Below are 14251 nucleotides of genomic sequence, written 5' to 3'. Positions count from 1 at the left end.
TCATTCAGTACTTTCACTTAGTAAATTGATTTCAGAATTTTAAACCCTGTGGCTGATTTACAAGGAAGTTTAAGACTATGCTTTATTAAACAATAAACAAATGAAGAGATGTTTTTGAATGATTAGGATGATTTATTAAACCACAACACAAATCTGTGATGTTATAATTTGGGTTATGAATCCAGTCCCACTGCTTTGAGAAGTGCAAACAAGGATAAATGGTCTATAAATGTGATCACTTATAAATATAAAACAAACACAACAGATGAATGGTCCCCAAATAGATAGTCAGTTATTTTATTGTAGTGCTGAACACATTTGTTAAAATATTACAATGGCAGATATTTTGCAATTTCTCTCTCTCTCTCTTTTTTTTTTTTTCTTGCCCTGGTGTCATTCTGTTTCTTCCACAATAACTCCGTCACATATTTGAGGCTTGTTTGGATTGTTTTCCACCAGCCAGTCAGCAAGCCAAACCTATTGCAAACCAAAGTGTAGGAACATGGACCACAGTGTTTCAGGAACCCAATTACAAATCCAGCAAACAACATGGTGAAAGTAACACTAATATCAATAAACAATAGCTAAATGAATCAATCTGTTCATCTGTATAAATAATGAGCACTAACACTTACACAGGGGTTGTGTGGCTTGTGCTTGCAGAGCTCAGTGAGTCCACGTAGTAGAGTTGGGTTTACATTTCTGCTCAGGTATTCTTTGATTCTTTCTCTTGAGGGAAATGGCTCGATTACAGCTGAAGGGAGAAAAGAAGTCAAGCACACAGTCTTTAGTGTTAATTTCCACATGTCTATTTGAACAACAGTATGTGTGAGAGTGTGTATAACTTACAGTTTGGAAACATGAATTTAATCTCCCTCTCAGCTGCATGAAATGACTCACTGCCATGGAGTCCGTTTTTCACGTCAGAAGTGCCATATTTTGCTCTAAGGCTAAGGAAAATATATTCATATTCAATATACCGGTAAATACAAATACTTTTGTGTGGGTTGTCATGACCACAGACCTTTACCCTCCTACTTAAGATAAAAAGAACAAGTCACAAAGGAGTCAAATCAAAGGATGACCAGCATTTATGATGCAAGGTGAACTATGTCCTGTTTGCCATAAAGTATGATCATTCTGAGTCCTAGCCTCTGACCATTATGACTCAAGATTGTCAGAGTCCTTTTTAATATTTAACAGTCAGAGGCTAAGGCTCGGAATCACAATCCTTATGAGCAAACAATGGTTAATCCACACTGTATCAAGAACACAGATAATATTAAGGGTATTTTTCACTGTAATGTAAAAATGTGTAATATAGTATGCCATTATTTTGTTCAATGTGTGCATCACATAGCACTCTGGGTCTCTCCAACCCAAGTATTGACACCAAGGATCACAGCAATATTCGAGTGGTGTGACACTATAATGTGGAAGTGCTCACAAAAGAAAAGTGAGACATGCACTGATTTCATTTTGTTTAACTCTCCCTTTCTGTGTATAGACTATTGAAGATCGGTTTTATTAGTGCCCGACTCTGTTCCAAGAAACACATAATGCATAGGCAAGAACTTGCATATTTCGCTTCACACAATGAGATAGATCACAGGCCTGATTTGTATGTATTCCCCATATAGTCAGCCCTCTTAAGCAGGGAGTCAATCAAAATGCCTAATCAAACAACTGAAGAGAAGTTTGAATTAACACCTTAGCAGTGATGGTAACTCAGAAGGAACAAACCTACCATTCTGGATGAGTTTCTTTAGCCTTGGTGCTGTTTGCAGGCCCAATAATGGACTTCCAGTGGGCAATAGCATTGTTGCGGGCCAGAGTCAGGGCAATGATGGGGCCAGAGCTCATAAAGGCAGTCAAGCTGGGAAAGAAGAACTTTCCATACTGGTCTGCGTAGAAGTCGCTACATTGCTCTGGAGTGAGCTGCAGCCTCCGCCTCTGCCATGGGAATGATGATTTGGACATTTCAGAGACACGATTAGAGAAAGGTGAATTACATTTTGTGAATTAGAATGAAACCACTAATTTATCATTCTCAAACCATTCAGATGAGTAAGACTAGTTTTTACTGACTTCACTGAGTTGGAGAAAATATAAATCTTAATGATTTCATTTTGACTTGAAACCAAATGACTTGGTATTTCCCCAACTGATGCTGTATTTCTGGGGTCATACATGATACAAACTCTAACCACATATCACTTACTGTTTTTAAACATTTTTGAAAAAGATTTGTGTGACCATGAATATGTGCCTAATAAAGCAGCGGGCGCGCCCTCTAGTGGACAGACTATATAATGGTACAGCTGCACACTGCCGTAAAAACTGCAAAACATAAGTTATCAGACAATGAAAGCAAAATTAACAGTCAAAAAAAAATCGAAGAAACCCCCTATCTGTTTATCTTGGGATAGATAAAGGAAAAACCCAAACTGTCGCCTCCAAAAACACTTCTGAAATAACGTTATCATCGGTTGAATTAATGCCTTCTTGGCACACGTTAGGTTGAAACCGTTTGTTTCTCATAAAAACAGTAACGTTAAACGTTCAACGGGAGAAATGTCTTGTACTACAGGGCACAGTAATTAAAATGATCACGTTGTTCTGTCCACCGCCGTACTTTCAGACAACAAGTGTTAAACTGACCTGCAATATAGCGAAGCCCGACTTGAGGATAACGTCTTCAATCTCCTCACTTTTGTGAATGACATCTGGTTTAATGATGGCCAGAGTTCTCTCCACGTAAACACGAAGTTGTGAATTTTGGTCCGTTCTTTCCTCCATGTCAGTCTCAAACATCTATAGCCCTGCGTTAAAGATTGAATCGTATGATGCTAGAGTGAAGTAAAGTCATTAAAGATGTAAGAATATCGAAGAGCGGTTACTTTACCACGGCCACACAGCCTTGTGTGTTCAGGTTGCTCGGATACGATTGTTCGCCTACGGGAAGCCAAATGGGACAATACATCTAAAAAAAATGACCGACGGTAGCTATGTGCACACTCTCTCTATGGCACTGAAAATGACTTGTTTGAGTTTTACTTACTTCACTTTTACAGCCTTTCAATAAAACCAAATTATGTTGCTCTTTCAGCTATTTGGTGTGTACAAGCACATTAAAGAGTTTGGGATGAAAAATTCTCCTTCATATTTATGAACTTATGTTGCAAAAAAAAAAATGTAGAAAAATACATGGTTGATTGATTGAATTTATTTATTTAAAACAGGGACAATGCACACAAAAAAAACATTAATCTTGTAAAACAAGAAGAAATGCTTTGAGCCAGGTTATAGCAACAATTGCTAATTTCCGCCTGTAGTCCCTGGGCAGGTAAAGTGCTAAACAGATACAATATTAAGATTAATTGAAATAAGACATAATAACCATAATATTTAAAACATTGACAGAATGCACTAATAAAAGCAGGGAAACAAGAGCGCCAAATCATAAAGTGCACAACAGAGACCAACAGCACATACACTCTCTCTCACTCTCATCACACATTCAAACACATACACATACACAGATAACAATCATCCTCATCCTCAACCACACTCATAGCCAGACACATACACACACTCACATAATACTCAACAATGTGTGCAAACTTGCTTACTTAGTAACCAGCGCTTTGACAAGCATGAGAATGTGTGAGGATTTGTACATATAATGTAATAGAATAAGTTCTGTGGGAAGGACATTCCACTGACTCATGGCCACACATGAAAAAGAAGAGCTGCCAAACTGAGTTCTACGTTGAGGAATACTACACTCACCCCTCGTAACAGATCTAGTTAGACGTACTGTGTTTTCAGAGCAGAGTGTCACAAACTTTTTCAGAGGGGGGGCATAAGCATTATGAATAATTTTGTGAAGTAGACAAACATTTAAGTGTATAATCAAGTTTTCAAAGCTCAAAATATCATATTTGGCAAGTACATGGCAATGATGGTAATGCCGTGGTTCCTAATGCTCTCAAAAGTAATCATTGAAGCTGTGTTTATGTCTGTTATGGATTATGCAAGAGACACTAGCTTTTATATATTTTTAAGGCCCTTCTAGGCATATATTCTCTGTAGTGAATTCAGACATCAGCACTGGCAACCAATGATTGTCTGATACAAATCATAGGTGACGGCCACAAAGATCAGTGTCTGATCAGACTGGATGAGATCGCCCCCTACATGTTCTTGTAAAGTGTAAATCAACTTTTACCTGTGTAGGAAAACACTTTGGTTTTAAAATTATTTTTGTCCCTACTTAGTGAAAATTTGAAGAAATTCTACCTATAATAAAAATCACATTGCAAGCATTATAATCAGTGATTTGTACTGTTGAAACCAAAACAAAGAAAGCACACGTCCTTTTCAAACAGTCTTTTATTCAAAGTCTCATCAACGAAAAGTTCTTATCGGGTTCCAATGGTGACCTGCCACACTCTGATCAGGTTGTCAGTGTAGCCAGCAAACAGGGTCTGTAAAGAAACAGGGAAAAGATCTCAAATAGCCAGTCATTATAATCCTATAGTTTATATAATAGTCAAGTGTTTTTCTTGTGCCCCTCATATTTGCAGGACTGTCACCATTTGAAATCAGAGTTAAAAGTGAATGGGTATAATCACCAGGGATAAAAACACTGACTAATGGGAAAGCCAGCCATCTGAACTGGCAGCTTGTTAAGAGCTGAGTTTGTCGTACCTGTCCATCAGCAGACCATGCCAGGGAAGTACACTGTGGGGGCTCGGCCTTGCTGTTTGTGCTGATCACTTCCTGTCTCAGCTCATCCACAATGATCTTGCCCTCCAGATCCTAATGAAGAGATGGTAGAGGGCAGATAGCAGTTCATCAGTGACAGGTTACAGCATTCAAAACTGCACAACCAAAACTGATCCATGTTAAAGCTCAGAAAAAGCCTTTTTATCATCATCAAATAAACAGTTGGCATCATATTTTCATCACTGACTTTAGGTATATAGTGCTTATGCACATATTGGTAATGTGATATTTAGGATGAAGTCTTTTACCCAGATCTTGATGCTGGGGCCAGTGGCGGCACACAGCCAGTAGCGGTTGGGGCTGAAGCAAAGGGCATTGATAGTGTCACCACTGTCCAGGGTGTACAGGTGCTTGCCCTCATTCAGGTCCCACAGCATGGCCTGTCCGTCCTGAACGGAAAGAGACGACAACCATATTTTAAAATTACATGATAACAAATGACTTAAGACATTTGTAGCATAAACATTATACATCTTCATTTTTAGGAGCAGGTATCACTCAGAAACAGCCTCTTTATCATCATAGTTAAACAGATGCATCTTGTGTTTTCATCACTGCTGAAACCTGCTCACTGGACTTGCACTAGCCTTTCTATTGGGTTCAGAATGAAAACCATTCAGACACTGTTGAATATTAATAACACATGTATATAATCATACCTTTCCACCAGATGCACACAGGGAGCCATCGGGAGAGACGGTCACTGTGTTCAGGTAGCCGGTGTGGCCAATGTGGTTGGTCTTCAGCTTGCAGTTGGCCAGGTTCCACACCTTGAAAAAAAGGATAGAGAGAATGTGTTACACTTAAGACACAAGTACACAACCCATCATATGAAGCTATGTTTGTTGCACCCTCATCAAAAGTTTGTCATCGCTGATCGTCAGATAACATATGCTTGTTTTTAAAAATCATTGGGCAAACAAAATGTAGGAGACAATTCAGTAAGAGAACCGAAAGTCCCAAAGTAAAGGGAGGTTTAAAAAGTAACATCTTACCTTGACCATCTTGTCCCAGCCGCAGGAGACAATGATGGGGTTGCTGCTGTTGGGGGAGAAGCGCACGCAGGACACCCACTCAGAGTGGCCCTCATCCTGCACATTGAGGAAGTAACATTCAAAATTTAGATAATTGTCTTTTGCCACATGTAAATAGTTGACATCGCTGTGATCAGACAAGCAAGATGACTGGCAGCTCACCTGGAGTGTGTACTTGCAGACTCCAAGAGTGTTCCACAGCTTGATGGTCTTGTCCCGAGAGCCAGACACAGATTATGCAAGAGACACTAGCTTTTATATATTTTTAAGGCCTTTCTAGGCATATATTCAGACATCAGCACTGGCAACCAATGATTATCTGATACAAATCATAGGTGACGGCCGACAAAGATCAGTGTCTTGAAGAGGCCTACCACCATCTGATCAGACTGGATGAGATCGCCCCCTACATGTTCTTGTAAAGTGTAAATCAACTTTTACCTGTGTAGGAAAACACTTCGGTTTTAAAATTACTTTTGTCCCTACTTAGTGAAAATTTGAAGAAATTCTACCTATAATAAAAATCATATTGCAAGCATTATAATCAGTGATTTGTACTGTTGAAACCAAAACAAAGAAAGCACACGTCCTTTTCAAACAGTCTTTTATTCAAAGTCTCATCAACGAAAAGTTCTTATCGGGTTCCAATGGTGACCTGCCACACTCTGATCAGGTTGTCAGTGTAGCCAGCAAACAGGGTCTGTAAGGAAACAGGGAAAAGATTAACTTCTCAAATAGTCAGTCATTATAATCCTATAGTTTACCGTATATAATAATAGTCAAGTGTTTTTCTTGTGCCCCTCATATTTGCAGGACTGTCACCATTTGAAATCAGAGTTAAAAGTGAATGGGTATAATCACCAGGGATAAAAAACACTGACAATGGGAAAGCCAGCCATCTGAACTGGCAGCTTGTTAAGAGCTGAGTTTGTCGTACCTGTCCATCAGCAGACCATGCCAGGGAAGTACACTGTGGGGGCTCGGCCTTGCTGTTTGTGCTGATCACTTCCTGTCTCAGCTCATCCACAATGATCTTGCCCTCCAGATCCTAATGAAGAGATGGTAGAGGGCAGATAGCAGTTCATCAGTGACAGGTTACAGCATTCAAAACTGCACAACCAAAACTGATCCATGTTAAAGCTCAGAAAAAGCCTTTTTATCATCATCAAATAAACAGTTGGCATCATATTTTCATCACTGACTTTAGGTATATAGTGCTAATGCACATATTGGTAATGTGATATTTAGGATGAAGTCTTTTACCCAGATCTTGATGCTGGGGCCAGTGGCGGCACACAGCCAGTAGCGGTTGGGGCTGAAGCAAAGGGCATTGATAGTGTCACCACTGTCCAGGGTGTACAGGTGCTTGCCCTCATTCAGGTCCCACAGCATGGCCTGTCCGTCCTGAACGGAAAGAGACGACAACCATATTTTAAAATTACATGATAGCAAATGACTTAAGACATTTGTAGCATAAACATTATAAATCTTCATTTTTAAGAGCAGGTATCACTCAGAAACAGCCTCTTTATCATCATAGTTAAACAGATGCATCTTGTGTTTTCATCACTGCTGAAACCTGCTCACTGGACTTGCACTAGCCTTTCTATTGGGTTCAGAATGAAAACCATTCAGACACTGTTGAATATTAATAACACATGTATATAATCATACCTTTCCACCAGATGCACACAGGGAGCCATCGGGAGAGACGGTCACTGTGTTCAGGTAGCCGGTGTGGCCAATGTGGTTGGTCTTCAGCTTGCAGTTGGCCAGGTTCCACACCTTGAAAAAAAGGATAGAGAGAATATGTTACACTTAAGACACAAGTACACAACCCATCATATGAAGCTATGTTTGTTGCACCCTCATCAAAAGTTTGTCATCGCTGATCGTCAGATAACATATGCTTGTTTTTAAAAATCATTGGGCAAACAACATGTAGGAGACAATTCAGTAAGAGAACCGAAAGTCCCAAAGTAAAGGGAGGTTTAAAAAGTAACATCTTACCTTGACCATCTTGTCCCAGCCGCAGGAGACAATGATGGGGTTGCTGCTGTTGGGGGAGAAGCGCACGCAGGACACCCACTCAGAGTGGCCCTCATCCTGCACATTGAGGAAGTAACATTAAAAATTTAGATAATTGTCTTTTGCCACATGTAAATAGTTGACATCGCTGTGATCAGACAAGCAAGATGGCTGGCAGCTCACCTGGAGTGTGTACTTGCAGACTCCAAGAGTGTTCCACAGCTTGATGGTCTTGTCCCGAGAGGCAGACACAGATTATGCAAGAGACACTAGCTTTTATATATTTTTAAGGCCTTTCTAGGCATATATTCAGACATCAGCACTGGCAACCAATGATTGTCTGATACAAATCATAGGTGACGGCCACAAAGATCAGTGTCTTGAAGAGGCCTACCACCATCTGATCAGACTGGATGAGATCGCCCCCTACATGTTCTTGTAAAGTGTAAATCAACTTTTACCTGTGTAGGAAAAGACTTTGGTTTTAAAATTACTTTTGTCCCTACTTAGTGAAAATTTGAAGAAATTCTACCTATAATAAAAATCATATTGCAAGCATTATAATCAGTGATGTGTACTGTTGAAACCAAAACAAAGAAAGCACACGTCCTTTTCAAACAGTCTTTTATTCAAAGTCTCATCAACGAAAAGTTCTTATCGGGTTCCAATGGTGACCTGCCACACTCTGATCAGGTTGTCAGTGTAGCCAGCAAACAGGGTCTGTAAAGAAACAGGGAAAAGATTAACTTCTCAAATAGTCAGTCATTATAATCCTATAGTTTATATAATAATAGTCAAGTGTTTTTCTTGTGCCCCTCATATTTGCAGGACTGTCACCATTTGAAATCAGAGTTAAAAGTGAATGGGTATAATCACCAGGGATAAAAACACTGACTAATGGGAAAGCCAGCCATCTGAACTGGCAGCTTGTTAAGAGCTGAGTTTGTCGTACCTGTCCATCAGCAGACCATGCCAGGGAAGTACACTGTGGGGGCTCGGCCTTGCTGTTTGTGCTGATCACTTCCTGTCTCAGCTCATCCACAATGATCTTGCCCTCCAGATCCTAATGAAGAGATGGTAGAGGGCAGATAGCAGTTCATCAGTGACAGGTTACAGCATTCAAAACAGCACAACCAAAACTGATCCATGTTAAAGCTCAGAAAAAGCCTTTTTATCATCATCAAATAAACAGTTGGCATCATATTTTCATCACTGACTTTAGGTATATAGTGCTAATGCACATATTGGTAATGTGATATTTAGGATGAAGTCTTTTACCCAGATCTTGATGCTGGGGCCAGTGGCGGCACACAGCCAGTAGCGGTTGGGGCTGAAGCAAAGGGCATTGATAGTGTCACCACTGTCCAGGGTGTACAGGTGCTTGCCCTCATTCAGGTCCCACAGCATGGCCTGTCCGTCCTGAACGGAAAGAGACGACAACCATATTTTAAAATTACATGATAGCAAATGACTTAAGACATTTGTAGCATAAACATTATACATCTTCATTTTTAAGAGCAGGTATCACTCAGAAACAGCCTCTTTATCATCATAGTTAAACAGATGCATCTTGTGTTTTCATCACTGCTGAAACCTGCTCACTGGACTTGCACTAGCCTTTCTATTGGGTTCAGAATGAAAACCATTCAGACACTGTTGAATATTAATAACACATGTATATAATCATACCTTTCCACCAGATGCACACAGGGAGCCATCGGGAGAGACGGTCACTGTGTTCAGGTAGCCGGTGTGGCCAATGTGGTTGGTCTTCAGCTTGCAGTTGGCCAGGTTCCACACCTTGAAAAAAAGGATAGAGAGAATGTGTTACACTTTAGACACAAGTACACAACCCATCATATGAAGCTATGTTTGTTGCACCCTCATCAAAAGTTTGTCATCGCTGATCGTCAGATAACATATGCTTGTTTTTAAAAATCATTGGGCAAACAAAATGTAGGAGACAATTCAGTAAGAGAACCGAAAGTCCCAAAGTAAAGGGAGGTTTAAAAAGTAACATCTTACCTTGACCATCTTGTCCCAGCCGCAGGAGACAATGATGGGGTTGCTGCTGTTGGGGGAGAAGCGCACGCAGGACACCCACTCAGAGTGGCCCTCATCCTGCACATTGAGGAAGTAACATTAAAAATTTAGATAATTGTCTTTTGCCACATGTAAATAGTTGACATCGCTGTGATCAGACAAGCAAGATGGCTGGCAGCTCACCTGGAGTGTGTACTTGCAGACTCCAAGAGTGTTCCACAGCTTGATGGTCTTGTCCCGAGAGCCAGACACAGATTATGCAAGAGACACTAGCTTTTATATATTTTTAAGGCCTTTCTAGGCATATATTCAGACATCAGCACTGGCAACCAATGATTATCTGATACAAATCATAGGTGACGGCCGACAAAGATCAGTGTCTTGAAGAGGCCGACCACCATCTGATCAGACTGGATGAGATCGCCCCCTACATGTTCTTGTAAAGTGTAAATCAACTTTTACCTGTGTAGGAAAACACTTCGGTTTTAAAATTACTTTTGTCCCTACTTAGTGAAAATTTGAAGAAATTCTACCTATAATAAAAATCATATTGCAAGCATTATAATCAGTGATTTGTACTGTTGAAACCAAAACAAAGAAAGCACACGTCCTTTTCAAACAGTCTTTTATTCAAAGTCTCATCAACGAAAAGTTCTTATCGGGTTCCAATGGTGACCTGCCACACTCTGATCAGGTTGTCAGTGTAGCCAGCAAACAGGGTCTGTAAGGAAACAGGGAAAAGATTAACTTCTCAAATAGTCAGTCATTATAATCCTATAGTTTACCGTATATAATAATAGTCAAGTGTTTTTCTTGTGCCCCTCATATTTGCAGGACTGTCACCATTTGAAATCAGAGTTAAAAGTGAATGGGTATAATCACCAGGGATAAAAACACTGACTAATGGGAAAGCCAGCCATCTGAACTGGCAGCTTGTTAAGAGCTGAGTTTGTCGTACCTGTCCATCAGCAGACCATGCCAGGGAAGTACACTGTGGGGGCTCGGCCTTGCTGTTTGTGCTGATCACTTCCTGTCTCAGCTCATCCACAATGATCTTGCCCTCCAGATCCTAATGAAGAGATGGTAGAGGGCAGATAGCAGTTCATCAGTGACAGGTTACAGCATTCAAAACTGCACAACCAAAACTGATCCATGTTAAAGCTCAGAAAAAGCCTTTTTATCATCATCAAATAAACAGTTGGCATCATATTTTCATCACTGACTTTAGGTATATAGTGCTAATGCACATATTGGTAATGTGATATTTAGGATGAAGTCTTTTACCCAGATCTTGATGCTGGGGCCAGTGGCGGCACACAGCCAGTAGCGGTTGGGGCTGAAGCAAAGGGCATTGATAGTGTCACCACTGTCCAGGGTGTACAGGTGCTTGCCCTCATTCAGGTCCCACAGCATGGCCTGTCCGTCCTGAACGGAAAGAGACGACAACCATATTTTAAAATTACATGATAGCAAATGACTTAAGACATTTGTAGCATAAACATTATAAATCTTCATTTTTAAGAGCAGGTATCACTCAGAAACAGCCTCTTTATCATCATAGTTAAACAGATGCATCTTGTGTTTTCATCACTGCTGAAACCTGCTCACTGGACTTGCACTAGCCTTTCTATTGGGTTCAGAATGAAAACCATTCAGACACCGTTGAATATTAATAACACATGTATATAATCATACCTTTCCACCAGATGCACACAGGGAGCCATCGGGAGAGACGGTCACTGTGTTCAGGTAGCCGGTGTGGCCAATGTGGTTGGTCTTCAGCTTGCAGTTGGCCAGGTTCCACACCTTGAAAAAAAGGATAGAGAGAATATGTTACACTTAAGACACAAGTACACAACCCATCATATGAAGCTATGTTTGTTGCACCCTCATCAAAAGTTTGTCATCGCTGATCGTCAGATAACATATGCTTGTTTTTAAAAATCATTGGGCAAACACAATGTAGGAGACAATTCAGTAAGAGAACCGAAAGTCCCAAAGTAAAGGGAGGTTTAAAAAGTAACATCTTACCTTGACCATCTTGTCCCAGCCGCAGGAGACAATGATGGGGTTGCTGCTGTTGGGGGAGAAGCGCACGCAGGACACCCACTCAGAGTGGCCCTCATCCTGCACATTGAGGAAGTAACATTAAAAATTTAGATAATTGTCTTTTGCCACATGTAAATAGTTGACATCGCTGTGATCAGACGAGCAAGATGGCTGGCAGCTCACCTGGAGTGTGTACTTGCAGACTCCAAGAGTGTTCCACAGCTTGATGGTCTTGTCCCGAGAGCCAGACACAGATTATGCAAGAGACACTAGCTTTTATATATTTGTAAGGCCCTTCTAGGCATATATTCAGACATCAGCACTGGCAACCAACGATTGTCCGATACAAATCATAGGTGACGGCCACAAAGATCAGTGTCTTGAAGAGGCCTACCACCATCTGATCAGACTGGATGAGATCGCCCCCTACATGTTCTTGTAAAGTGTAAATCAACTTTTACCTGTGTAGGAAAAGACTTTGGTTTTAAAATTACTTTTGTCCCTACTTAGTGAAAATTTGAAGCAATTCTACCTATAATAAAAATCATATTGCAAGCATTATAATCAGTGATTTGTACTGTTGAAACCAAAACAAAGAAAGCACACGTCCTTTTCAAACAGTCTTTTATTCAAAGTCTCATCAACGAAAAGTTCTTATCGGGTTCCAATGGTGACCTGCCACACTCTGATCAGGTTGTCAGTGTAGCCAGCAAACAGGGTCTGTAAAGAAACAGGGAAAAGATTAACTTCTCAAATAGTCAGTCATTATAATCCTATAGTTTATATAATAATAGTCAAGTGTTTTTCTTGTGCCCCTCATATTTGCAGGACTGTCACCATTTGAAATCAGAGTTAAAAGTGAATGGGTATAATCACCAGGGATAAAAACACAGACTAATGGGAAAGCCAGCCATCTGAACTGGCAGCTTGTTAAGAGCTGAGTTTGTCGTACCTGTCCATCAGCAGACCATGCCAGGGAAGTACACTGTGGGGGCTCGGCCTTGCTGTTTGTGCTGATCACTTCCTGTCTCAGCTCATCCACAATGATCTTGCCCTCCAGATCCTAATGAAGAGATGGTAGAGGGCAGATAGCAGTTCATCAGTGACAGGTTACAGCATTCAAAACTGCACAACCAAAACTGATCCATGTTAAAGCTCAGAAAAAGCCTTTTTATCATCATCAAATAAACAGTTGGCATCATATTTTCATCACTGACTTTAGGTATATAGTGCTAATGCACATATTGGTAATGTGATATTTAGGATGAAGTCTTTTACCCAGATCTTGATGCTGGGGCCAGTGGCGGCACACAGCCAGTAGCGGTTGGGGCTGAAGCAAAGGGCATTGATAGTGTCACCACTGTCCAGGGTGTACAGGTGCTTGCCCTCATTCAGGTCCCACAGCATGGCCTGTCCGTCCTGAACGGAAAGAGACGACAACCATATTTTAAAATTACATGATAGCAAATGACTTAAGACATTTGTAGCATAAACATTATACATCTTCATTTTTAAGAGCAGGTATCACTCAGAAACAGCCTCTTTATCATCATAGTTAAACAGATGCATCTTGTGTTTTCATCACTGCTGAAACCTGCTCACTGGACTTGCACTAGCCTTTCTATTGGGTTCAGAATGAAAACCATTCAGACACCGTTGAATATTAATAACACATGTATATAATCATACCTTTCCACCAGATGCACACAGGGAGCCATCGGGAGAGACGGTCACTGTGTTCAGGTAGCCGGTGTGGCCAATGTGGTTGGTCTTCAGCTTGCAGTTGGCCAGGTTCCACACCTTGAAAAAAAGGATGGAGAGAATATGTTACACTTTAGACACAAGTACACAACCCATCATATGAAGCTATGTTTGTTGCACCCTCATCAAAATTTTGTCATCGCTGATCGTCAGATAACATATGCTTGTTTTTAAAAATCATTGGGCAAACAACATGTAGGAGACAATTCAGTAAGAGAACCGAAAGTCCCAAAGTAAAGGGAGGTTTAAAAAGTAACATCTTACCTTGACCATCTTGTCCCAGCCGCAGGAGACAATGATGGGGTTGCTGCTGTTGGGGGAGAAGCGCACGCAGGACACCCACTCAGAGTGGCCCTCATCCTGCACATTGAGGAAGTAACATTAAAAATTTAGATAATTGTCTTTTGCCACATGTAAATATTTAACATAGCTGTAATCAGACAAGCAAGATGGCAGTAACGATTGCTTTTTAAACTAGTGATGACTGCAAAGTTTCAACTTCTCATTTGGAGTAGTGCACAGCCCTAGTGTCGTATTTTAAGGTT

General features: G+C 40.6%; 6 protein-coding genes across 6 annotated transcripts in view; all 6 read right to left on the bottom strand.

Moving 5' to 3' along the window:
• Window positions 1-283: 283 nt before the first annotated feature.
• On the bottom strand, window positions 284-2932 carry nme5 (NME/NM23 family member 5). The gene is made up of 5 exons (XM_085788744.1): window positions 2662-2932; window positions 1748-1953; window positions 850-950; window positions 636-754; window positions 284-477 (listed from the first exon to the last, which is right to left on the bottom strand). The coding sequence occupies exons 1-5, from the start codon at window positions 2812-2814 to the stop codon at window positions 394-396; spliced, it is 663 nt and encodes a 220-aa protein (XP_085644870.1). The 5' UTR covers window positions 2815-2932; the 3' UTR covers window positions 284-393.
• A 1447-nt stretch (window positions 2933-4379) lies between these two features.
• On the bottom strand, window positions 4380-6057 carry LOC146979951 (small ribosomal subunit protein RACK1-like). Its single transcript, XM_085789992.1, has 6 exons — window positions 5988-6057; window positions 5787-5882; window positions 5451-5561; window positions 5040-5180; window positions 4714-4824; window positions 4380-4490 (listed from the first exon to the last, which is right to left on the bottom strand). The coding sequence occupies exons 2-6, from the start codon at window positions 5793-5795 to the stop codon at window positions 4425-4427; spliced, it is 438 nt and encodes a 145-aa protein (XP_085646118.1). The 5' UTR covers window positions 5796-5882; window positions 5988-6057; the 3' UTR covers window positions 4380-4424.
• A 357-nt stretch (window positions 6058-6414) lies between these two features.
• On the bottom strand, window positions 6415-8108 carry LOC146979950 (small ribosomal subunit protein RACK1-like; the record flags this gene model as incomplete). The annotated part of the gene is made up of 6 exons (XM_085788864.1): window positions 6415-6525; window positions 6763-6873; window positions 7089-7229; window positions 7500-7610; window positions 7836-7931; window positions 8037-8108. Coding segments are annotated over 6 exons (597 nt in total), but the record flags the coding sequence as incomplete, so codon positions are not given.
• Window positions 8109-8462: 354 nt separating this feature from the next.
• On the bottom strand, window positions 8463-10149 carry LOC146979949 (small ribosomal subunit protein RACK1-like). Its single transcript, XM_085789991.1, has 6 exons — window positions 10080-10149; window positions 9879-9974; window positions 9543-9653; window positions 9132-9272; window positions 8806-8916; window positions 8463-8573 (listed from the first exon to the last, which is right to left on the bottom strand). Exons 2-6 carry the CDS (start codon window positions 9885-9887, stop codon window positions 8508-8510), a joined length of 438 nt encoding a protein of 145 aa, XP_085646117.1. The 5' UTR covers window positions 9888-9974; window positions 10080-10149; the 3' UTR covers window positions 8463-8507.
• A 357-nt stretch (window positions 10150-10506) lies between these two features.
• LOC146979947 (small ribosomal subunit protein RACK1) overlaps window positions 10507-14251 on the bottom strand; it is a 5588-nt gene continuing 1843 nt past the window's right edge. Inside the window, exons 4-9 of the mRNA XM_085789989.1 lie at window positions 12129-12198; window positions 11928-12023; window positions 11592-11702; window positions 11181-11321; window positions 10855-10965; window positions 10507-10617 (exon numbers count right to left, since the gene is read on the bottom strand). Coding sequence (XP_085646115.1) covers window positions 10552-10617; window positions 10855-10965; window positions 11181-11321; window positions 11592-11702; window positions 11928-12023; window positions 12129-12198 — 595 coding nt within the window. The 3' untranslated portion in view covers window positions 10507-10551. The remainder of the gene's footprint in view (window positions 10618-10854; window positions 10966-11180; window positions 11322-11591; window positions 11703-11927; window positions 12024-12128; window positions 12199-14251) is intronic.
• The window catches only part of LOC146979948 (small ribosomal subunit protein RACK1-like), a 3413-nt gene continuing 1716 nt past the window's right edge, over window positions 12555-14251 (bottom strand). Inside the window, exons 4-8 of the mRNA XM_085789995.1 lie at window positions 13971-14124; window positions 13635-13745; window positions 13224-13364; window positions 12898-13008; window positions 12555-12665 (exon numbers count right to left, since the gene is read on the bottom strand). Coding sequence (XP_085646121.1) covers window positions 12600-12665; window positions 12898-13008; window positions 13224-13364; window positions 13635-13745; window positions 13971-13979 — 438 coding nt within the window. The 5' untranslated portion in view covers window positions 13980-14124 and the 3' untranslated portion in view covers window positions 12555-12599. The remainder of the gene's footprint in view (window positions 12666-12897; window positions 13009-13223; window positions 13365-13634; window positions 13746-13970; window positions 14125-14251) is intronic.

The sequence above is a fragment of the Trachurus japonicus genome, chromosome 10, assembly GCF_045865225.1.
Source record: "Trachurus japonicus isolate A0001 chromosome 10, Traja_1.0".
NCBI classification, from domain to species: Eukaryota; Metazoa; Chordata; class Actinopteri; order Carangiformes; family Carangidae; genus Trachurus; species Trachurus japonicus.
This window is presented reverse-complemented; position numbering and strand designations above follow the sequence as displayed.